The sequence below is a fragment of the Macrotis lagotis genome, chromosome 1 (genome assembly GCF_037893015.1).
Source record: "Macrotis lagotis isolate mMagLag1 chromosome 1, bilby.v1.9.chrom.fasta, whole genome shotgun sequence".
NCBI lineage: Eukaryota > Metazoa > Chordata > Mammalia > Peramelemorphia > Peramelidae > Macrotis > Macrotis lagotis.
In genome coordinates this window covers 273,231,594-273,257,629 of record NC_133658.1, presented here as the reverse complement: position 1 = coordinate 273,257,629, position 26,036 = coordinate 273,231,594, and the positions used below count along the sequence as shown (strand labels likewise).

Sequence of the window (26,036 nt, the reverse complement as noted above, 5' to 3'; positions counted from 1 at the left end):
CATTTCAGCTTGTCTAAATGTTTTTTCTTCTGGTAACAATCTGGCGCAAGGCCTCAGTTTATCTTTTTCTTTGGATAGGGGGCTAGAAAGCAAGATTGTATTGGGGTCTAGCTGATGCAGATTGGTTATCCTGTTGGACAGTGTGCTTTACTTTTCTCTTTGTCTGGAACTCGGCTCCAGACTCTTAGTCATCCAGAAGCCTGGACTTCAGGAAGAGGTCTTGGCCTCAGTTTGTCCACAAACATTTATTAGGGACCTATGTGTGCTAGACAGTTACTGGAGATACAAAGTCAACTCTTTCCACCCACCATTCCCACCTCCATAAAGAGCCACTGCTTTCTAGGAGGTTATAATCTTCTTGGTTTGCTAATATGATCAAACATGCTCTGATCTGTCAGTCTGTTGTTTTGATACTGTCACCCACAGACTAGCCCCATTCTACCAATATTCTACCCACTGACTCAAAGGTCCACTAAGAAATGATTATGAGGAAGCTGACCACCCTAGCAGTGAAGTGAGCCCTTATAGGTAGAAATTAGGAAATATATAAATATAATATTTATTCTTCCAGTAGGGCCATAACTTAACTTTCAGGACTTTGGGACCTTCCACCCAGGCATATGGAAAATAATGAAACGCTCAAAAGGTGTTGTTGGTGCCAGGACTTGGGTAGATTTTCCCCAAAGGCACAAACAGGCCTTTGGGGAAAACTTCCCATGTAACCAGAAATGCATTGGTCTACCACACAGTCTTTACCAACACTGTTTTCCTCACTCTTTCCTCTTTTTTCTGGTACTTGGCTCTGGGACAATTTGCTCTGTCCTTATAGTTTTTTCACTTATGATTTCTTGAAGGCTTTTAAAAAAGCTCTTTGTGTTTCAAATGGATCTACTTGAATGAACCTTTAAACTTTTTGTTGAATGGCTCATAATAGCCCCCTTGCCCATATCTCTGTGGCTTATTGTTTGGGTTTTAGTGACTTTGAATGACTGTAAATAGCAATTGTTTTTTGGTCTGGGCAAAAACTGAGGATATTTCTCCTCCCAGATTTATATTTTTGTAACTGAAAACCTGATCATCTCATCTCAATTCTTACCTTGTCCTTAGCCATTGAAAGGCTGTTACCTCAGACCAACTAAAACCAGGGCAAGACCCTAATTTAGAAAGGAGAAGGTCATCCACTGTGGCTGATGGCCAACGCCAGTCATCTTGACTTTTGTTTTGCCGCTGGATTTAAATGACTTTGGAGGAGAGAGTGAGGCTGTTGACTTTTTAGTTCACAACCCTTGCAATGTCATTGGTCTTTGAGAAAGAAGAATGAACAACAACCCAGCTCCAGAATTCTAGTCATCCAAAGTCTAGGCCAAGACCTGTCAGTCAACAAAAATTTTTCAAGTACACGCTAGACATTGTGCCAAACACTGAATATAACAAAGGCAAGTCCTCCTGCTCCCATACCTCTCTGCAAATATGGGGGTATGTTCTATCACCCCAATATTCTGGGTAAACCTAATACTGTATCTTAAAATCAGTTTTCTCTGCTTTTATTTGCTGCTTATAGATTGATCCAAAGTCAGGGGAAATAGGGGTACCTTCAGTAGGGCTAATGGCTTCAATTACTACTTTACTGACCCACAAGGTCAGTGCCCTGCCTTTTCAATTATGGTAGCATCTTCCTTGAGACACCTTGGAAGCAATAATTTAGAGCAAGATATGACTTGGAACCCTGAACAGAAAGGGGAAAGCTGATTTTATATGATTAGAACTTTTAGAACTATAGATTTTGGTTCAAGATTTAGCAATTTACTTGCAAGAATATTGGTATGAATTGGGAGTAATTCAGAAGTGTAGAGATAAAGTGAAAAGATATTCAGAAGTGAGCTTTTTTTTTTTAACATTGGGGGGCCAAATATTTACCCCTTTCATTTTCTGAAGACTAAAGATCCATTGTTTTAAAACTCAGAGTTCTCCTTTGTCTCTTAGTTTCTCCAAAGGAAAATGCCAAAGTTAGGCATGGTGGCACCCACCAAGTATCAGAAAAAAGACAAAAATATTGAATGCTTGTGCACACGTGTGCACACACACACACGCACATACACTGTGGAAGTACATGAGGAATTAAGCTTTGACATTGAAGGGCATTTGGAGCTGTAGGTAAGAAGTGGTCAATGGCCTTTTTTTTTCTTAGCTTAGAGATGATGAACTTTCAGGGTGGATGCCACTGATATGTCTCTTTCTCCCTTCTCCTTGCTGTCTCTCTTTATGTCCCTCAGGTTCCAAAACAACCAGGGACTAATTTTCCCTGTAAATTGGTAGCCCAGCCAGGGCTGATCTCCAGGTTCACCACAGGGCTCTAATTATAATTTTCATTAAACTCCTTCTGTTATGAATAACCAGACAATCTGGGAGTACAGCAGGAACAGATACAATTATAGCTGAATGCCTACCCCAGGGCAATGCTAGGGATAGGAATGCCACTGGGCTCTTTAAATGGAACTGCAGGAGAACCTTCTACCCCCTTCCTCTGTCTTTCAAGGAGAAGTTCATAATTTGGCCAATCTTATTTTAGTCTGGGTTTGGATGGATTTGTATTGGCTCTTGAGTTCTCTGGAAATTACAAATCTTTCCATTTTGTTGGTTCTGAAACTGTGTCTGTTTCCATCCTTTAGGAGTAAGCCACAAATGACTGTGAATAAGACGTCTGCTTAATATGGCAGGGTCAAGAACAATAGTCCAGGTAATTGGTGTAAAGGTTAAGGGACTAATGAGTTTCTCTTAGGGGTAGACAAGATCTAGGATAGAATAGATATTGCCAGCTTAAGTTGGGGCTGAATTGGAAATCTCAGGACCCAGTCTCAGTTCCCAAGAACTGTTAAGTTGGATAGCCAGTTGCATATGAGTGCAGAACCTGCACTCTATAGGGTTAGGAAGACCTGCTTTAAAATCTAACCTCAGATCCCTACTAGCTGTGTGATTCTGAGAAGGTCACTTGACGTCTTTTGGCCTCTTTCATCATCTGTATAAATGGTTTGATAGCACCTACCCCCTTGAGTTGTTGTGTTATGTTAGTTTTTTATTATTAATAATAGTACCTACCTCCCAAAGTTGTTTTGAGGATCAGATAAAATATTCATAAAAACTTCTTAGCATGGTGCCAGAGAAGTGCTTTTTTCTGTTTCCAAGAGAATGGTGATCCAGGTTTTCTGGTCTAGGATAGTGATATAGTTGATCCTGGACATGGAGTCCAGAGGATCTGTGTTCAAATCCTGCCTCAGTTACTTAGCTATCAGTGTGATCCTTAAGTCACTTTACCTTTCTGTGCCTCAGTTTTCTCATCTTAAAATGAGAAGTTTGGACTCACTGGGGATTGAGGTGTTTAAAATCTACCACTTGATGTCAGTCGTGCAGGATGAATTGAAGATGGATTGATTGGAAGGAGAGAGAAACTTGTGTTTGAAATTTGTCTAAGCCATTAATGAATCTAAATTTCCCACAGGTAAGCTGAAGCTTACTATCCTAATTGCTTCCCTTTTTTCTTCCACCCAACTCCATTCTAATCAAGGTATTGACAGATTGTTGCTACTATTGTTTGAGAATAGACTCAGTGATTGTATTGAGGGAACAGGCAGTCCAAAAGAAAAGAAAATGAGCATTAATTAATAGCCCATTATATGCTGGACATATCACTAAGCACCAACTGGGGGGTTGGCACTATTATTATTACCCCCATTGTAAGATGGAAAAATTGGGGCAAAGGTTAAGTAACTTAACCACCACCATGTCTGAGGCAGATTTGAATTTAGGTCTTCCTGCCTCTAAAGCCAGTTCTCTCTATCAAAGGGGCATCAAGCTGATGTAGACATATGTATCCAGACACAAATTAAAACAAAAATCAAATGCTGAATGGGTTGTAAAGCTTAGTCCTAGGTAGCTGAGAAAGAAGGTAGTTGGGGGTGGAATATGGTAGTTAGCACATAATGGCTAGAAATTAGAGAAATGGGCTAGGAGAGTGCCTGATTTATGCCTGTCCTAGAAGATGCTTATGAATTCCTTATTTGTCTGTTTCCACCTATAAATTCAGCTATAGCAAGAATATAGAGTCTGACTAGAGTCTGATAACCTGTCTTGTGGTCTATCATTTAGCTGCAGCTCTTGGCCCTGCTGGTCCTTGGGAACCTCCAATATAAAACAACAGGATGAATCATTAGAAGTCTCCATGAAATGACATTTCAGGCACCTACCCACCAGGTCCCTACATTCCTGTGTCATTGAGGGTGTAATGGACCTGGGGCTTTTAATCAGCTCCAGGGACCCCAGGACCTTGGCTTAATTGAGAATGGTGTTTGCTTTATTAAATGGTTGTGCTGACCAAACAGGCCTCCTGGGGTACAGAACTACCCAACTCAATTAAACCCCAGACCTCTCTTATTCTAAAAAACATGCTGGGATAGAATTGTGAGAGCCTAGAGGAGAGTTACCTTGACAACATTACAATAAACATTTGTTGACTGAATATAGAATGAATAGTGCCTTTGGTTTGGGTAAGACCTTGAAGGTCTTATTAAGTCCTCTTCACTGTGGTAGAGTAGGTTTTGACTAAAACTTCCCAGACTTTTTAACAGATTATATCCCCCAAGAGTGTTTTAGCGGGGAAAGGTAGCAAAGAGACTGGGATTTCAAAGTCAACCTCAGAATATTAGTAAAATTTTGTGACCCTGGGTAAATCACACTGTTTTCTTCTGTTTCCTTATCATCAAAATGAGCTGGAGAAGCAAATGGCAAACCACTGCTATATCTTTGTCAAGAAAACTCCAAATGGGGTCACAAAGAATGGGACATGACTGAACAACAATAAAAAGATGTACATGCAAGTTAAGGGACCTAAAGCTGTAAGAAAACTAGTTTAAACTAATTTTACTTAAAGAATCTTCTCTGTCCCAAATTCATGCAGTGGGTTGGGATTTTCTGCCAATTGACCTTTATCTTGCTTGATACCTGGGGGGAGAAGGTCCCAGGTAGACAAGAAAGTCTGAACACTATAATCTAAATCATGCTCTTGGGCAGTGGTGTCAAACTCAAATAGAGACAGATTGTTGTGGGCCTGAATATTGAGTACTAAACCTCAAATCAATATTATCTATGTTCTATTGTATTTTTATCAGTTTTGTTCAACATTTCTTAATTCCATTTTAATTTGGTTTTAACTTGACTCAGATTTGTTGGGCAGGAGATTGCTATCTCTGTTCTAGGGTTGTGTTCTAGAATCTATCACTGCAATTTTCCCAAAAATTCTAAAGGGATGTCAATTCCAAATTCCAATCATTTGCATCAAATGAGATTGAGTTGAGGAGTTTTCTCATAAGTCTGAAGAACTCAGACTTCCAGTATGGATTCTAAGTTCAGAATTGTCAGGTTAGGTCAGCGTCTTTTCTCATCTCAAGGTATAGTTTTTAGAAAAGAGCAGGATATCTCTGTAGCATTTGGGGGGCAAGAGTAGTAGTGGTCTGAAGTCCTGGAAACTCTGCTTGGCTTCCTGGGGAAGATTTTTAACCTCATTCCAATTTGGAGGTGAGGTTCTCTTTATAGGTGAAAGAGAAAGCATAATTCTACTAAGATTATGATTTCAATTTCTTCACCTAGAGGCAGTGGTACAAAAGGTTATTTCAATTGAGGGGCTGGGATGGAGAAAAAGACCCTAGACAAATGACAGTAGGTTGTTTTCTGAGGAAGTTACTAATGCAATGGGGATGACAGGAGAGGAGCTCACCCTAACTCACTATCTGATAATGTCCTGTTTAACTAATTATTCTTGCTAACCTGGTGCTAAGCTGTTCTTTCTACCCCTGCTAATTAATAACTTCAAATGTCAATGCCCAATAAATTAAGCACCTTTGAGTAAAATCTTACTCAACCCAACTTGTCTCTGAATCTAGGATATATACTCAATGCGAGAGCTCTATTTCCCTCTGGTACTAGGACTAAGTTACATCCATCCCTGAGACTCAGGCATGGCAGGGAGCCTTTTCAAAATAAATGATTATGTGCTTTGTCCATCTTGTTTTTTTCTCTGCTCTGGCTTATCATGAGACAGTTCCGTAGTCAAAGGAAGGGAGGTCACTAAGTATTGGTTGTAAGAGGAAAAAACTCAGGGATGTACCTGGGCTCTGAGTCTAATGAAAATAGGGAATTATGTGCAAGGGTTGGAGGCCTGCATGGATAAATGGAAGCATTATTGTGAGAGTTAATGAGAAGTGAAGGAATTCACATAATCCCTGGGATTTAAAACTGCATAGGATTTATTATAGAAGGCTTATAAAGTACACATTAAAAACTTTTCTCCTCCCAGAAAAACAGCAAGCACTTTGAGGACAGGCTAAGTGAGGGCTCTCTGTGCTCTGTGTGTGTGTGTGTGTGTGTTTCCTATTTCTAAAATGAAGGGGTTAGAGTAGTAGACTTCTAAGGCTTCATATACATAGATGTTACTTTTTAGACTTGCCTGAAAAGTAGGCTTCTCAGTAGTTTGAGAATAGTTGTCTTTTCTACATATTTCAATGTAACCCCGGGGCCTTGAGATACAAGGCAAAAACACAGGGGTAGAGAAATAAGTATAAATTTGCTTGGGAAATTTATCATCAAGTAAATTAATTTGTTTTTCATTTCCTTACTTCCCAGTCAGGCCAAGGAAAGATGAAAAATTTGGAGCTAATACAATTGGGGATTCAAGAATTTAACAAGTAGAATTGTAGAAGTCTAGTGCCCTTTTCCTAGGGGAGATAAAAAGATAGAACACTAGACTTGGAGTGAGGAAGTTCTTATTCAGTCATGTCTGACCCTTTGTGATCATTTGACAAAGTGGTTTGCTGTTTCCTTTTCCAGTTCATTATAGATGAGGAAACTGAGGAAAACAGGGTTAAGTGACTTGCCTAGGGTCAAAAACTAGCATGTGTCTGAGACCACATTTAAACTAGGACTTTACCCACTTCACCACCTAATTTTACCTAGTAATAGAGTTGGTACAGGTATTAAAGTGATGATATTCTTCCAACTTTCTTTGGAATATTTTAGGAACAAACATTCCAAACCAGTGTTGCCCTGGCTGCCATTTCTTTCCATTTAGCATGTAAATCAAATGTTTACTAACTAATGTGCTTTTTTAGATCCCTTATAATGGTATTTGATTTATATCAAATTATCTAATTTAAATACATGAAATTATTGTAGGCTTTGTCTTTGTCCTTTGTCCCATACCCTGCTTTTCATCATCAGTAATTTGTTTAAAGAGGTCAGGATGAAATTGTTTTAATTGTATGCCATGTCATTTCCTTATTTTTATTTTTTCTTTTATCTTTGGACTAAATTTTAATCTTGACACTGGTAAAATGAGTCTTATTGTATACAACTGCTGATTCGGTGTTAATACACTGATTGACTTCCACTTCTTTCTTCTTAAAATATATAGTTTCATTTTCTGTGATATTATTTTTATTCCAGCTCTCTAATATAAATCTCTCCTGAAGACCAAAAGTATTTTCTTTTATCTGGTTCTAATTAAAACACTCAACTCTATGCTCTGTGCTCTGATTTCAGATTCTTGAAGAAAATATTTATGACAAAAACGTAGGATATATTTTCTGATCCTTTATAAATCTCTAGTCCCTTTAATTCCTTTTTTAAAAAAACACACTTTTCACCTTCTTTGCGATGAAATGTCAAAGATGAAATGTCAAAGCCAACGTTGATTTAATTTAGAGAGTTTTAGGGACCGAAGAATTTTAACAGATCAGTGCATAAACTTTGATTCTTTTCTTGGTGATCTTTTTGTAAGTGCTTTGTAAGCACTGCAATAGAACAAGATCAAATGTCCCATTAAATGATGTTCCTTATTGCTTTTCAAGGCAGTCATCTTTGCCATTTACTTTATTTGCCTCGCCATTTAGTTACGGCTTCCTTCTTTGTTTTGCTTTCATTTATAATGAGAATGCCAAGAGTGATACAATTCAATTCCTTCAGTATTATGTCTCCTTATTGGTCTTTGGACAAAGTTCTCACTTTAGAATACCAATAACCAAGTTAATGTTTATAGAGGATCTTAAATCTGAATTAAATGTAATTCTGAACACCCTCTGCCCCACCAGTCTACCTCAATCCCTGAGGGAATGGAAGTAGCTGAAAGAGGAGGGCCATTTTGCATTTCTCTTTGTTCCGTGGTTTTCCATGAGCAAATAATTCATCACCAAGTAGGCAGCCTACTGGTAATGAGTCTCTGTTGTTCTTAGGCTGATCTTCAAAAAATAGATCCAGTCTATTGTCATAATTTTAATGAAAGATTTATCAGTTTGCTTGAGTGGGTAGACTTCAATAGCCCAGTAACTTGGAAGGAGCAGTGAGATCTGAGCAGAAGAATTCATTAATACTTTTACTTACTAAGGATTATATCAAGAGTATGAGACTTAAGTTCCTGGAGACTCAGAATAAATGAGTTGAGTGTTTTAATCAGAACCAGATAAAAGAAAATACTATTTGTATTTCAAGGGTAGGTATTTAGATTAGAATTGGAATAAAAATAAAATAAATGCATTTAAGCAAAATTTCATGTTTTACTGAGTCATTTCCTTACTACAACACTATATTATAGAATATAGTGATTATAATTTCATTCAAGCAACAAATATCAATATTATTTACTCTGAAATGACCACTGAGTTGAATGGTAAGGAAACGAAGAGGGGAAAAAAAAGATGAAATGCTGGCCTAAAGGGACTTACAAGGGTCTCTAAATAGGAAGCAGAGATTTTGAACCTTTCTAGAACTGATTTTCTATTGTAGTGATTTGATTGGATGACCCATCTGAAATTTATTTTTAAACTGAAGCAAATTTGATTGGAAAGCATTAACAAATAGTTAAAATTGTTAATTCATATTAATTTTGCTTGGGAGAGGGTTTTTTGGAGGCACCTGAAAATTAAAATTTGTCTTTGGACATTGACTGGTTGGTAGCATGGGGTTCTGGAGCAAACAGACCTAGGAGTCAAATCGATGCTTCTACCAGTGTGACTTTGGGCAAGTTGCTTAACCTCTCTTAGACTCAGCTCCCTGTCTTTAAAAACGAAGGGTTTAAACCTGATGTCTTCCAGGGTCCCTTCTAGCTCTAAATATGTAATATATTGATGGTAAAGCACCATTATTGAAGCATTAACATCAAAGCCAGGGAATGTTTTACTCACTCCAGTTTACCTAAACATACACTCATATTCTTGCTTTTTTTTCTTTGTTTTTTGCAAGGCAATGGGGTCAAGTGACTTACCCATAGTCACACAGCTAAGAAAGTATTGTTTCTGAGATTAGATTTGAACTCAGGTCATCTTGACTCCAGGACCAGTACTCTATCTACTGCACCATCTAGCTGTCCAATATTCTATTTTTGTTAACTATACAAGTCTAATAGAAAGGACTCAGGAGGTTGAGGGGGCTAGATGGCACAGTGATTAGGGTTGAGAAGGCTTGAGTTCAAAACCAGCTTCAGATATTTACTAACTGTATGACCCTGGGCTGGTCACTTAATTTCTATCTGCCTCAGTCTTCTCATTTTTAAAATGGGGTTAATAATAGCATCTACCTCCCAGAGTTATTGTGAAAGTAAAATGAAATAATATTTGTAAAGTATTCTTAAAGCATGATATAAGTAATTGCTATTATTATTGTTATTGCTATCATTGTCATCCATAATTATGTACTTTGTAAACCTAAAGTTACTATATAAGTATTAACTATTATTGTCAATATCCATAATTATAAAGTTTCTGGCAAAAAATAATAAATCACTGCTGGGCAGAGGTACAAAGATCCTTTTGTACCTTTGGGTGATATACTCAATGACTTCTCTGAGGTTTGACATAGTTAGTACCCAGAAATCATCATCATCATCATCATCATCATCATCATACTATTGCTGGCAATTCCTTGTGTCCCCAGGATTGTTAAATGCATAGTAGTTTTTGTTTGTTTGTTTGTTTTTTAGTTTTTGCAAGGCAATGGGGTTAAGTGGCTTGCCCAAGGCCACACGGCTAGGTAATTAGTAAGTGTCTGAGATTGGATTTGAACCCAGGTACTCCTGACTCCAAGGCCGGTATTCTATACACTGTGCCACCTAGCCGCCCCATAGTAGTTTTTTTCCCCAAGAGGTAGTCCTTTTTTTTTTTTTAATAAAGGACATACAATATCTGGCGTTTGACCTCAAGATGGAATAAATACTAAGTACATAAACAAATAGAACTGGGAATATTATGATGGTGTTACAAGTTGTAGAGATTGAGCCAAATAACCTTTATGCTTTCTTCTAACTCTCAGAGTCCATGATTAAGTATTGACAAAGAATAAATGCATGTAGAATAGGCTTTTCATTTGGGGGCACATAAATTTATAGACATGTAAATTTATAGCTTCATTATGGACAAGAGTAAGTAAAGGAGTATGATAGGGTTAAGCCAGGTGAATATCTGTTTAAAAGAGGGAACAATTCACTTCTACATGCTGACTAGCTTTTCCCATAATCACTTGGAAGTTTTATTTTAAACTGTGATGATAAATGAATGTTAATGACATTTTGTTATTTTTTTCTTCAATAGGGTTTTACTATCTGATAGCTTTAGAGGTTCTATTTTATAGAGGGCCTTGAGTGGTTGTGGGTCATCAACAAAACAGCCACCTTGATTTCCACTTCATTGGAAAACAACATGAGAATCAATATTGACTAAGTGGATAAAAAGAGGATGCAGGCCAGTGAAAGCTTTTTATCTCTGGGACTTTAGTTGGGTAATAAATGAGGTAACAAAGCAAAGAGAGAATCACGCAAAGTAACAGCTGATTTTAACCTATGAAGGTCATTGTCATAGAAAAAAACACAATGGTTTATATTTCTATGGAAATTTAAAGTTAAGAACCACTTTACACGCATTAAGATTTGTATCCACAGAACCTAGCACAGTGACTGGAACAGAGGAGACATTTGATAAGTTCTTGTTGATTGATTGTCAGGAACCAATGAGAATTCAGTAGTGAGAAGAACCTTTTCTTATTAGAATCAATGTGCAGAAAATATAAACAGGCAGTTTTCAAAGAAAGCAATTCAAGCTATTGACAATAACTTGTGGTTCTTCTCAAACTTATCTGACTTGCAAAGATGAGAAAACAGGAAAATAGTATTTGTTGGCAGGACTGTGTGAAATAGGCACACTAGAGTACTCTAAGAGCTATGAATTTATCTATATTTTAGAAAGCACTATGCATAGAAAGTTACCAAACTATTCAAGTCCATTGACCCAGTTGTACCATTACTTAAGCCTAAATCTCAAAAGAAATTTAAGGAAAGAAAAGGATCTGTATGCACAGAATTTTTTTTAACAGTTTTTATCCTTGTAGTTAAACACTGAAAACTATAAGGTTGTTCCATTGGGGAATGGCTAAACAAATTATTGTATATGAATGTGATGAGATATTTTATCATAAGAAGTGAGAAAATGGACTGTTTTGGAGGAAACTGGAAAGAGCTTTATGAACTGATGGAGAGTGAATTGAGAAGTAGTAGGAAATTGATTTATATAGTGATAACAAAAATTGAGAGTTAAGAATTCTGATCTAAAACATCAATGATAACCACAAGCTCAAAAGAATGAAGATACAATATGTCACTCCCTCTTGGTGCAGAAGAGATTAATTTAAAATACAGGAAGAGTCATGCTTTTGGGGGGGAATTTATTTTAGATTATGTTGATAAATATTAAGATTCTTTTGTTATTATTTTTGTTTGCTTAATGGGGGTAATGGGAGGGACAGATTAATTTTAAAATACTTCTTACTTGAAAAAGTAAATAGAATAAAATCTTAAAAAAAAAAACCCAACCCAGAAAAAAATATCCTTAAAAGTCAGGTATAATTTTTTGGATGGGGGGGGGGATGGAGAGACTAGGTCTCCCAATCTGCTGTAGGATGGATGTATGGGTCCAGTAACAATATTGATCAGCATGGAAGCTTTAATTTGTTCGGTTTTTCTGAGCTGAGCTGCTTTACCTTAGGCATACTAGTGACTTCTCTATCCTCTGAGCTCACCATATTGGTGCTGGACTTGGTGTGGATAATTGAATTTATCCAGAACTTTGGAGCTCAAGAGATATACCAGCTTTTAGCCTCCCTACCATCAGGGTCTACAAATGCCTGCCAGCACACCCCACTAGTCAGATAAAATTGTATATCCAACTAGATTACTAGATATCTGGCAGGTATGAATATATAGTACCTGAATTCAAATGAAATAAAATCTGAGGTCCAGTTCCCATTCAAATTGAGGATTATCAAAGGTTGCTGGCAGTCTTTTCATATATCCCTTAGTAAGGATAAATCATATAACATCATTGCAGCTGATCAAAATCTTTTGTATCCATGGGGGAGTTGGAATTTGGCTGTGAAATGAATAAATTTTTATTTCAAAGACCAGTCTTGTTATCAGAGTGTCAATAAATGGGATGCATTTTATAACAGTTTCCAGTTAGTGAAAACAGTTCAAAATATGACAGCATGTGGCACTTCAAGGTTACTTCAAAGAAGATATTAATTTACTTTGGAAACACAGTGGGTTCTCCATCAACCTTCCTTCCTATCTCCTTCTCCCTCCCTCCACCCCTCTTCCCCACCCCTCATTCCCTACATACACAGCTGTCTTCCAAGGACAAAACTCTATCCAGCATGGGAGGCTTTAAATCGCTTCCTTTAGCGACATGCTGTTTGGTTTCCTTCCTGGAAATTGAAATATCAATTCTTTGGCTGCCTTCTCTGGTTTTGCATGCCAGGGGTGTCACTACAGAATGCCATTTCAAATGCTGATCGTTTAAATTCCATCTCTAAGTTAGTTATTGTCACTTAAGCTCTAGACTTTCCATTGATCTTTCCAGCATTCTTTTAAGATATGGCTACTCCATGGAGTACACCACAGAGAAGAATGTAGGAATATGAACCTGCAGACAGGGTCAGATCAATGATCTGAATTGCCTTACACATAGTAAGTCTTCAAAAAATATGTGAAGAAAATTTAAAAATCAGTGGTCTAGTAGTTAATCTCTGATCATGGTGCCATGGGGAAAATTTGTAGATTATGATTATGTACTTATCATGATATCTACCATGATTTAGAAGAGTGGTAGAAAAAATAGAAAGCATGATCCTATCCTTCTAGGAAATAAGGAGTCTTTTCATTTTTTTTAATAATATTCTTCTAGTATTCATTATTTTGCTCTACATCCTATTCATTCTAGACAATTTCTAGTCATCTATTTTGTTACTGAACCTCCTGACCTATGCACCACTGAAACTCTAAAGATCCTAGATTTGATTTACAATTTTCCTTATATATCTCAGGGATTGGGATCCAGCACTGTGGACCCTTAGTGATGCCTTCCCTGCCCCCCCCAATCTGGAAAATCCATATAAAATTCTTTTTTGCCCTTCCTCTGTACCAGAGAAGTCTGAATTTTTAAGGGCCATTTATATTATCTTATTTTAAACTTTAGTTTAAGTAATTGGTCAAAGGCTCTGTGTCATCTGTGGCTTTCACCTAACTCCCTTAAAATTGTCATTTAATTTCTTTTGCTGATCCATATTGAAACCTTGATGGAAAAAGTAGGATGTGGAAAAGATAACTGTACTCTTCTTTGGAATTCCCAGTCTAAGGGCAAGTGATCCTGAATAGTAAGTAATGAGCTAGTGCAAATTCACACAGCCCTCTTTAGCTAGCTGGGCCAAAGGGATCTCTGTGAATTTGCACTAGCTCATTATCCAGCCTTCCCCACCTTTCACCACTTTTTACTTCTTGCTCTGGGCACCATAATCAAAATCAATGCTACAATTTACTTTTTTTTAAGGTTGTTTTTTTTTTTTGCAAGGCAAATGGAGTTAAGTGGCTTGCTCAAGGCCACACAGCTAAGTAATTATTAAGTGTCTGAGGTCTGATTTGAACTCAGGTACTCCCGCTCCAGGGCTGGTGCTTTATCCACTACGCCACCTAGCTGCCCCATACAATTTGCTCTTGAAAAGTGAATGTCAGTTAACTCAACCATGGTGCTTTGTAGCTTGGCCTTGTAGCTTCACATACCACATTATCTTTCCCTGATCGCTATTCTTTGAATATATTACCTCCTTTTTGTAAGCTCCTTGAAGACAAGGATAATGACTCTTCGTATCTGTACTTCTTAAATTTAACAGTGCATTGTGACTGACTATTTTATGAAACTTTTAAGTAACTGAACAGCTTTGAGCCAGTATCTTCAGGGAATCATGTACAATGACTCCAAAATGATCTCACTGGTCTATAACTAATTGCTTAAAGCCCATCCTCATAAATATGGTCTGGATTATTCAATTCAGCATCTGTTAAATTATTCATGTTCAAATGAAAACCCTTCCCTTCTAAGATCTTACATTCCACAAAGAACTTACTTTCTATAATTTTTTCCCAAATGGATCATTGTATACTACATAAATGTTCATCTGCTATTTACCTGCCTCCTCTCTTTGTGAGGCCTTTCTATAGTGTACTTCTGTCTGCTTAACATTTCCCTAATTTGGAAAATTAGCATCTATCATCATAAGCACATGGAATTCAAGGGGTCCCTGGAGTGTCAGAGATGTGTAATGGAAAGACCACCAAGCTTTGAGTCAGGAAACCTGATTAGGTCTCTGGCTCAGATGCTACCTTGCTATGAAGTATCAGGCAAATAATACTTTTTCTCTTTTAGTTCTCTAACCTTTTATTTCTTCATTTTTTTAAATTTTTATTTCTCTTTATTTAAGTTCACTACTTTAGAGTTGAGGGAACTTCCTTTTACTTTGTTCTTTCTTCCAGATGACTTCTTAATGTCGATCTTAATGTTAGGGCTGGGCCCTGGGGACCTCTGGAGAGAAATTCTAGGCTGATCCTGTTGCTATTATTGGCTTGTGTTAGTCTAGTGTCTCAAGGAATTCAGGAGGGGAACATGAAAGCTTTCAGGGTTTCCAAAGTGGTCTGATCCAGGGCAAAGTGTGATTGCTGCTTCCCTGGTCTGAACTCTCCAAATTTCTCATCTGGATGTGGGTCTGAACAAGAATAGACTGTTACTGGACCCCCCCCCCCCCCAATACTTGCCATCTGGGAGATATGCTGATTCATAGGGATAGATCTGCAAACTTTGCTTTGGTCTGTGATTCCTGCCCTGTTTACTCCTCTGCAGGCTTCATACTGAGTTTGAAGTTAAATTGAGACTTACTCATTATACTCCTGGAATCCAAGTCACAGATGCTTCTGCTTGCTTTACAACTTTCTCTTCTCTTGGAACATAGTTGAGGGTCCACTATCATTCAGCAACCTAGACTTCTACTCCTGGGCACAGTTCCCCTCTTCCATCTGTGACACAAAAAAAGGTACAGGTTGGTACCTGTTCCTGCATCCTGAATGTAGTCACTGGGCCCTAGTATGGTTTTTGGGAAATCCTCTTGCCCTTGTGTACGATGTCTTCCTCTGCTGGAGTTCTCTGGTCAGTGGTCATATGGTCAAATCTGATCAACAGTATTCATAGGTATTTCTGTCTCCTATGCTGACACAAGCTGGCAAAATGAGTCACTGTGATTTTTTTTAATATTTGATTTCCCCAATGGGATTCTTTATCATTTGCTCTATAGATCTTTTTGGAGGAGTTTTTTTGCTTTTTGGTTGTTTTTTTTTTTTGTGAGACAATAGGGTTAAGTGATTTATCCAAGGTCTCATAGCTAGATCATTATTGTGTCTGAGGCCAGTGCTCTATCCACTGTACCACCTAGCTGCTTCTTATTTGGAGGAGTTTTTCAGAAAGGAACTTTGCTTTACTTCATTTACTGCTACCTTACCATCTTGACAACCAACCTTAGCTCCTAACTTTTAATAAAATGTAATGACTCTACAAAAGAGATAAAAAGTTAGACAAATCCAGTCATTAGGTAGGGCTCAAGAAAGATTAGGGTCCTAGGAGAATTAGAACAAGAATATGATCTCCCTATTGAAGCCAGGGAATCTTCTGTCTGTCAATAGTCATGCTAAAGAAGATGGCAAATGTATCTTTGAATTAACTAAAGAAGGCCCTCTATACTATCTAGTACAGAGTTGCTGAGGTAGGCAGCTTGCCTCACTAAATGAGGCACAATAGAAACTACCTTGGCTTGGTCCATAGGGGAAACCTTGAGATTGAAAGTCCACAAATGATTTTCATGGGCAGGAACCACTTGAGCTTCTTAGTGTATGGAGTATTGAGACCCTAACCCAAAATGACTACTCAGAGTTCTCTCAAAGTGGCAGCAAAGAGTTAAAATTTAATTCGGTTCTTGCAAGATGCGGGGCAGCTGAAGCAGGGTTAAAAAAACCCACAACCCATTCCCTCTCCTCTTTTCTGCTGATCCTTACAACAATTGGTCAAACTTGATAGTCCGAAAAGAAGGGAGGTGTACCTAAGTTTTCCCAGGAGGGTTTGTCTTTGTTTACATCTTATATGGTTAGGGTGACATAATTTTTCTAGTCGGAGATCTGGGTTCTCGTGCTCACCTGATTCTTGAGAAAGAAACTGAGGCCTATGGCTTAGGCTAATTTAGCACTATGTTTCTGAAAAGTCAGCACTTTTGCCCCTCACATTCTCTTTCCTTATGGAAAAGTTGGAAAGTGATCCATGTGCTATCTGGGTTTGCCTCTGCTGAGTCTAAGCATTGCCTAAAACAGATGTTTGAAACCTTTGGGATCTCAAATGTTCATTGCTATATTGGCAATTTCTCAGGGATCCAATGCTTTGGAAATTCCAGGTTCTCCATGATGATGATGATGATGATGATGATGATGATGATGATGATGATGATGATGATGATGATGTTTGTTTTTCAGTCTGGAGAAAGACCATGCATGGCATCAGGGAAGTGATACTATGACCTATATATGAGATGGAATTGAGTGAAGGAGTACTGTGCTAAGTCAACAGCCTCACTCTCTCCTCCAGAACCATCTGGGCATGGTGTCTAGTTATGAATAAAGTTGACTTGTGATGGCCCTGTATATGAGGTAATCAGGGTTAAGTGACTTGCTCAATGGTACGCACCTAGTGTCTGGGGTTGGATTTGAACTTAGGTCCTCTTGACTTCAGGGCTCTACCCACTACGCCATCTCGCTGTCCATCCATATTCCACTCCTAGTGTATGGGGTTAAGGAGGAGCTTTTGATATGTTTATCTGTGCCTGTCTGAGGAATCAGGGAGATAACCCAGATGCAGAACAGCAATATTTGACTAAAATCAAGGAGGAAGAGTCATATTTGGGAGGAAAGCAAATTTAAACCAGAACATGTTGTATTGGGGTATCTGTGGAATGCTGAGAAAAAATGAAAGACTAATTATCAACAGAGATAGAGAGTTGAGTGACTTCACATGAGTTTAATGGGAAAAAAATGCAGGGAGTGATAGGGAGCTAACAAATTTTATATCTCAACAGGATTTCTCAGAACTTCTGTCTTTTCATTGTAGTAGCTTTTGGTCTTTGTTCCTACTTGCTGTGGATATGTAGGACTGGTCATGGACACTAGGACCTCAGTAAAGGTTTGCTGATGATCATGATTAAAGCAGAGGCATATATAATTCTGATCTTCTTAGCCCCATGACTTTGTAGATAAATAGAGCTGGCAAGGAAGTCATAAGGATGGTCCCATCTCAGTTCAAGTAGAAACCGATGATTTATTTTTTGAAGGGTTGAAATTGAGAGGCAACCATGGTGGGTGTAATGCGTGTGGAGAACCAGACTTGGAACCAGGATGACCTGGGTTCAAGTCTAGTCTTGCCATTCAGGCCCTGTGACCCCAAGCAAATGAATTAAACTTTCTGTGCTTTATACAACACTTTTAAGACTATAAGTTGCAAAGGAGATTCATACCTGCCCTGATGGAGAGAATTTTCTCATCCTGGAGTTCTCTGTACCAATGAAATCACAGGTCTAATCTCTATCTCTAAGGCATGGGCATTTAGCTCTTCTGGATCATATCACCAATAAAAACTTGTCAAGGACAGCATAAAGAATATAATATTTATTTATGACTACAATGTTACCCATATTATCAATGAATATGGTAATAAAATATAATAATGCTGTATGAATAGGCTTTGAGGGTTGAATGCAGCCTATAAGTTGGACCACCTACCCTAAAGAATCCATGAAATTATTCTTCCCTGGGACTTCTCTAATCTTGCTTCTTCTACCTTCCCTCATTGCATCCCTTAGGCATAGCTCCAATTTACTGTCTTTCCTCCTATGCATTCTCTCCTGGGAACAATAATGTACCTGGACAAGTAATCTAGAAATGCTGGTTCCTGTTAAGATAAAGTATCCCTGAGCTTTAACATTACACATGCCATAACAAACTCAAGCTTTTTCATATTTCTTCATTTTATCTCTCCTTTCCCTCCCCCCCACCAGCTTGCTGCATTAGAGAGACAAGTATTTGATTTCCTGGGATATCAATGGGCTCCTATCCTGGCCAATTTTCTCCACATCATAATTGTCATCTTGGGCCTCTTTGGAACCATTCAGTATAGACCTCGATACATTGTGGTGGTAAGTGATATTTGTCTATTCTAATCTTCTCCTTTTGTCAAGGAGGACTTCAGGGGACTGGAGTAGAAACCAAAAATATTGCATTGAAAGAGATTAGAATCTGCTTTCTGTAGAACCTACTATATTTAAAGTAATCACCTCTGGACTGTTGTTTTGTGTTAAGATAAAACTGATTTTTGTCTCCTGAATCTGTCCTATTCATCTATTTGTTTTATATATTTATCATATACATTATATATTATTTGCATTATATGGTATATATTGATATATTAATATATTAGTTACATTCATCATATATTATTTATTCATGTGTTTATAAAAATAGACCTTTTCATAAGTTACTAGGACCAATAATGAACATAGGATACTGATTTTAAAAAATAAACAAAAAGTTTTTCTCCTGGACCTTGAGGGTGCAGGGAGAGAAAGGAATTAATGTATAATTGTTGATGACTGTAAAAGTCATCTCAAGCCTTTCTACCCTAACTGCCCTGTTCTGTTCTTTAAGCCAGCCTGCAATCAAAACTGACAAGTCTCCTGTTCTTACTTCGGCAGAGAAGGAAAATTGTCAATTTAAATTTCCTGTGGATTTCAAAGAAAGGGTGAAGGGTGAGAGCCAGTGGGAGAACCATGAATGAAATAAGCCTGAATTCACTTGTGGGGTAACTTGGAGGCTTGGTCATCTACTGTAGAGAGGCTGAGGAAGATGTTACTATTTTATTTGCATAGAATATATAGAATTAGAACTGGAAGGGATTTGAAAAATAATCTAATTCAACCCCCTCATTTGACAGAGAAGGGAACTGACTTGACTATCATCATGAAATGAGATGATAGAACAGGGACTACAACCCAGATCTCCTGACCCCAAGGGCAGGGTGCTTTCCATTGGAATTGTCAATACCAGCAGTCCTCCTTAAAGACTTAAAATAAACTCTACACTTTTTTTTCTCTTAAAGATTTCATTTATTTTGAGTTTTACAATTTTTTCCCCTAATCTTACTTCCCTCCCCCCACCCTCCCACAGTAGGCAATTTGCCAATCTTTACATTGTTTCCATGGTATACATTGGTCCAAACTGAATGTGATGAGAGAGAAATCATAACTTTAAGAAACGTAAAGTATAAGAGATAGCAAGATCAGACAATAAAATATCAGGGTTTTTTTCCCCCCTAAATTAAAGTTAATAGTCCTCAGCCTTTGTTCAAACTCCACAGTTCTTTCTCTGGATACAGATGGTATTCTCCATTGCAGACAGCCCCAAATTGTCCCCAATTGTTGCACTGATGGAATGAGCAAGTCCATCATGGTTGATCATCACCCCCATGTTGCTGTTAGGTTGTACAGTGTTTTTCTGGTTCTGCTCATCTCACTCAGCATCAGTTCATGCAAATCCCTCCAGGCTTCCCTGAATTCCCATCCCTCCTGGTTTCTAATAGAACAATAGTGTTCCATGACATACACATAACACAGTTTGCTAAGCCATTCCCCAATTGAAGGATATTTACTTGATTTCTAATTCTTTGCCACCACAAACAGGGCTGCTATGAATATTTTTTGTACCAGTGATGTTTTCACCCTTTTTCATCATCTCTTCAAGGTATAGACCCAGTAGTGGTATTGCTGGATCAAAGGGTGTGCACATTTTTTGTTGCCCTTTGGGCACATTTCTCTCCAGAAAGGCTGGATGAGTTCCCAGATCCACCAACAATGTAATAGTGTCCCAGATTTCCCACAACCCTTCCAACAATGATCATTATCCTTTCTGGAAACTGTATACTTTCAATGCAACAGTTGGTATATTCCCTTATTCATTCATGTCTTTATTGGAATGAAACAGATTGTTTTACTCACTGGGAAGCTGTAATCCAGGTTATCTAAGCCATTATAATTTGGTCAGTCACTAAATAGACTGAAGGTTAGCATCTCAATAGCCTCAGAGAAACCTAATCATTCAATAAGTGCCTCACTTTAATACTGATGCCTCACAAATTCCAAAATTGTCCTTGGTCTTGATGGATCTTTCATAAACTTAGTCCCATATTCTAACTTCTTGCAAACTGATTTAATGAGTAATGAAGGGGATTGTTTACATGCAGAAATCTGTAGTCAGACCGGGATGACTTAAAGAGTGCTTAGGGAGATTGAACATGACCCTCAAATGTCTTTTTCTCCCATTGACTAATTGAAATATAGTTGCTGCTGAAAATCCTCACAACCTGTCAGTTCAGTGTCCCATAGGCTAGCCCCAGACTAATTCAGGCTCATGGTATGTGTTCTAATTGATGTTTTACAGACCTTATGTTTTCTTCTTCCTTCTCCAAATGCTTATAAGATCTGATAGCCAATGCATGATTCCTGAGTCTCTAGAATCTCTGACTGTAAATATTATGAAGTCCATTGATCCTCACTCCCATATGTCAACCAAAGAATCCACATTTATAGTCTTCCATTTCAGGGCCAAGATCAGTACAAAGGGAGGTAGTATGAAATCATTGCAAAAGCTAAGAATTAACTTAATGACACAGAATCAATCAGTCAGTAACAACTGATATAAATAGATAAACCTACTATGTACTGATCAGTAGGTTAGAGGTTGGGGATATAACTTCAGTGAAATGAACTTACATTCTAATGGAGGACACAAGAAGAATATATACTTAGGTATACACAAGACCAATATAAAAAGATGAATACAAATAAATATATAGTACAAAATTGCTTACAAGAAAGGTTGGGAGGGAGAGGGGAATCAGGATTAGATTAGTATAGATTAGGTTGTGCTTAAATTTCAGAGTCTTGAAGAGAGAGAACTTAAGGAATATATTCTGGGAAGGATGATTAAGGCAAGGGCATACATGAGAGATGGAGGGTCATGTGTGAGGCATGGAGAGAAGGCCAATTTGATTGGAAAGGAAGCATGGACAGTTGTGAAGAGCTTTTAAATAACTACATTGGCACACACCTATCATATCAATGGTTAACTTAGGCAAAAATAGATCTCCAGTAGCAGAAACCTTATCTCCAAAGTTGGATAGGCATGAAGGTTAGAGAATGAAAGAACCCTTGAAAACATTCAGGGCCACCACAATACTTTAAAAGGTGTAATGACTTCTACATAGGGTAGTTTTTAAACGTCTCCAAGTTAGTTATAGTGATGGTGATAGTCACTTTCCAGGTTATATTTGCACTCCTGATTTCTCTTCCATTTTTCTTTTTCCTAGTATGCTGTGTGGACAGCCATCTGGGTCACTTGGAACATCTTTATTATCTGTTTTTACTTGGAGGTGGGAGGACTTTCAAAGGTGAGTCAAGGATAGAATGCTATTTTGAAATACAAGGAAACCAGCTGGCTGTGGAAGAAAAGAAAAGACACCCGATGCTCATATAGCCTTCATTAAATTTAAGAGCAGAGAGGAAAGAAGGGAAGTTAATTCACTCATCTTGATGCATTTGTTGGGTGCCCCTTAATTCCTTGATTCAAAGTAATTAGAAATGTTTAGAAAGTCAAAGTGAATTTCTCAGATTCTGGGCAGCAACTGTTGTGGTTAAATTTTAAACTCATAATTCAAAACAGGACAAAGGAGTCCTGGAAGCAAAAACGGCTTATGTGAAACAGAGGAATTTAATAAAGACTTGATGACCTCCCCCATATACACATACACACACACATACATTTTAGTAACTGCTTCATGAGACCCACAGCAGCTCCAGCTGAAGGTACTGATTAGCTGCCTGCAATATGTTAATTGCATTTCATTATCCCCTTATCATGACCTTTTTTTATGTTGCCTTTGTGCTTAGGGATGGGGAGAGGATTGGGGTGCCCTGGATCTGTGCTTTTCTTTTTCTTCATACTTAGAAACTAGCTCCTTTACTCTACTACTAGGTAGTTCAGTAGTAGAAGCTGAACCACTCATCTCCTTATATGCATTACCACGACGGCAATGCCAAAGTTGCCATTCACAAATCACCAACCAGGAAATAGCACAGAGCTCAGAATAAAGGAGTCAGAGAGACCAACTGGTCTGAGTTCAGTTCTAGATATTTTTTAGGCCAGAAGTTACGGATGTTATCTTGATCAGGAATCTGGCTTGGGGGGGGGGGTCCTTTCCAGGGAGGAGAAATAAGATTTCTTAATTCCATAACTAATTCCTCTCTCTGAGGGATTACTGATTTTCCTCGGGTGTTCCCTTAGTCAATGCCCTTCACAATTTTCAGTTTTCTGGTAACCAATTAAACTTTAAAACTCTAACCCCTGACCCACATTTGTCTGTTAGTTCACTGTTGTTGCTGTTGTTCATATCAATGAGGCCATCATCTATCAAGCATTCACTGAGCTTACAGGCAGAATGCAGTAGATGAAGGAAAGTGTGTTTTTTACAGGAAGGGTGAAGGGAAGTCACACTCCATTTTTGATGTTTCATTAACTATGCATCGCCAGACCCTGAGCTCTCTGATAGGATGTTTGATGTACCAGACCTGCAAGTTTCTTGGGTTATCTGGATTTAACTGCTTGGAAGGAACTTCTCTTATCCTGCAATTCTTGCCACAACTCCAGTGCCCTTATAATCAAAGAGCACAGGCACCTTCTTTGTTGGTTTCACTTAATTCGTTGTCAAAGATAGTGGTTTTGACCAGAGTCATTTCTTCTTTGATAGCTTATAAATTCATGAACCACTACATTGGGCTGACACCGGCCCCCCACCCCAACTCTTTTTGTCAGTTTTTCTGTTGAAGAATCTCTTTTTTTTTCTTTTTTTTTTTCCGAAGAATCTCATGGATGGCAGCAATGACGACATTAAATTGTGGGATGTAACAGGCTTTTGTCTTCTTTCTAATTTCTGTTATTAAAGTCTTTGCAGTTATTTTAAAGTTTAGTAAAGGTTAATGAGTCTTTCAGTTTTGCAAAACTCCTCTTGCCTGTCTTACCCATGAAAGATACCTCTATGTCCACGAGATTGGTTGGAGAGAATGCCAACTTGTCATTCCCTGGTTGGTAAAGAGAAAAAAGAGTTGGGGCCCTCTGGCCTTGAAAATGACGTCAGCAGAGAGGGAAGAAGCAAAGCTGCAGAGCCAGACATTCTGCATCTTGATTCTCTCAAATATTTTTTTTCTGTCAAGAAGCAGATAGAAAGGTAACCTCCAGGAGGGGCGCCATGTGATTGTGTCAGTGATTATACATTGGCCTGCAGGATTTAGGCTACTTAAGAAAGGGAAGCTGCGCAAACATTGTCAGTGAATATTGTAAGATTGGCCAGCTTAATTATATGATTGCAGGAAGATTGTGTGTTAGAAGTAAAAGAGAAGAAGAGCCAGAGAGGAGTCTTGGAAGCCTGGTACAGGAGAGGAGCTGTTTGTACTGGTCAAATTTTGTGGTAAAGTTTTATCATTTGAGTACTCTCATGATCATCATGATGATAATCCACATCTGGAAACAAAGGTCGGGGCAGGTAGTATCTGTTTTCCCCAGGCATTTAATCAATCTGTTCCTTCCCCTCATCTCCTCAGAGATGAGCCAGGCACATTACACCTGGGGAGTGCTTTGTGATGATTGGCAAAGAGCAAACCTAGAAGACCATCATGGTGGGGGACTGGGGATGTTATAAGGAGGGAATGAATTCAGAATGTGATCTTTAGTCTGATCTTTACTAGCTGAATACAATATTCTCTTGTTGCTCTAGATTCTTCAATTGTTTAAGTACCCTCTTCAGGCATTAAAAAAAAAAATTGAATGCTAATGTGATCATGCTCTTATAATGGTTGTTGGTGCTAAAATTTTGAATTTGCCTTACATCTTTAAAAAATAAACAGATGTATAATAAAAAAAAAAGATGCTGCTTTGTAACAAGATAGTTTCTTACCCAATACTGATGCCTAAGTTACACTGAGACTTAATCCTAAAATTGTTGTTGCTGTTTGTCCTTTGGTTCTCAAAGAAGACCACAATATCAAGGAGGTGATGCCATGACATGCACATGAATTGGATTTGAGTGAGGACATGCTGTGCAAAGTTGCCAAACTCACTTTCTCCCTAGGAGCCATCTGGATCTAGTGGCTTCAATCAGAATTAATTGACTTGCCCAACTAGTAAGATCACCAGCATGAGTATTCCCATTTTACAAATGAAGAAACTGAGGCAGAGCAAGATTATATGACTTCCTTATACTCACATGGCTATAATCAGAACTTGAATCAAGTCTTCCAGATTCATTGACCATACACTTTCCTCCACACTATGAATTCTTCCTCCATGAGAAAGCATATTGGTGGTAGTTGTAGAGAAAGCAAAAAAACAATGGCATATCCAACAAGGGAGAGGTGAGAGGTGGTAGTATCTAGCATTTATATACTGCTTAAATATTTGAGAAATGCTTTTCATCAATATAATCTTATGTAGTCCTCACAACTCTGAGAAGTTGTTACTTTTATCATCTCCCCCACCCCTACCTCCCCATAGATGGGGAAACCAAGACTGAGGTAGACTTACCCTTGATTACATAGCTTGTAAAGTACCTGAAGAAGAATTCAAAATCAGATCTTCCTTTTTATAAATTAATTTGAATTCTGAAATTAGCAAATGTCAAAGAGAATGGATATTTGTATATACCTCTCAGAACAAGAAAAATAGCATTGTACATGAAACAGGTTTTTATGATGTTCAATTTAACAATCTTGTTTGTCTGGCTTTATTTCTGGTCTTTCATCTTTTCGCTCTATTTTAAAAGAAAAAAAGATAACTTCAATGATTTTGTTTTTTATGTTTAAAATATACATTTTATTTCCTCCCCAATTATATGTTAAAATAATTTTCACATTTTTTTAAGTTTTGAGTTTCAAATCTTCCTTTTCCTTCCTCTCTTCCCACTTGCCTTCCCAAGAAGGCAAGAAATCAGATATAGGTTATACATGTGCAATCATGCAAAACATTTCCATATTAGTCATTTAGTAAAAAAAGATTTGAAAAAAAAGAAAAAGACTGAAAATGAAAAATTCCTTGTTTCAGTTTGTATTCAAACAATAACAGTTCATTGGATAATAAGCTTCATCATTAGTCCTTTGGGGATTGTCTTGGATCATTGTATTGATGGGAAGAACTAAATCATTCGCCATTCTTCACCAAACAATATTGCTGTTATAGTGAACAACATTCTCTGAGTTTTTGTTCTTGCAAGAATGATTTTCTTTTTAAAAACTTTCTTACCCTTTCCCTCCTTATTCTTCAACACCTTCACACAGGAAAAAAAAACAAAGACCTTGTAACAACTATACATAATCAAGCAAAATTAATTCCCACATTGACTATGTCTGTAAATGTTATGGTTCATTCTGCATCTTGATTCTGTATTTTTCTATTAAGAGGTAAATAGCAAGCTTTATTATGCTCCCTCTGTAATTGT

At 37.8% G+C, this 26,036-nt stretch overlaps 1 protein-coding gene across 3 annotated transcripts in view; it reads left to right on the top strand.

Annotated features, from left to right (window-relative positions):
• NKAIN4 (sodium/potassium transporting ATPase interacting 4) overlaps positions 1–26,036 on the top strand; it is a 120,292-nt gene that overhangs the window by 40,575 nt on the left and 53,681 nt on the right. For all 3 annotated transcript variants that reach the window (XM_074210459.1, XM_074210457.1, XM_074210458.1), the window contains exons 2-3: positions 18,499–18,636; positions 21,861–21,941. In XM_074210459.1, coding sequence (XP_074066560.1) covers positions 18,499–18,636; positions 21,861–21,941 — 219 coding nt within the window. The remainder of the gene's footprint in view (positions 1–18,498; positions 18,637–21,860; positions 21,942–26,036) is intronic.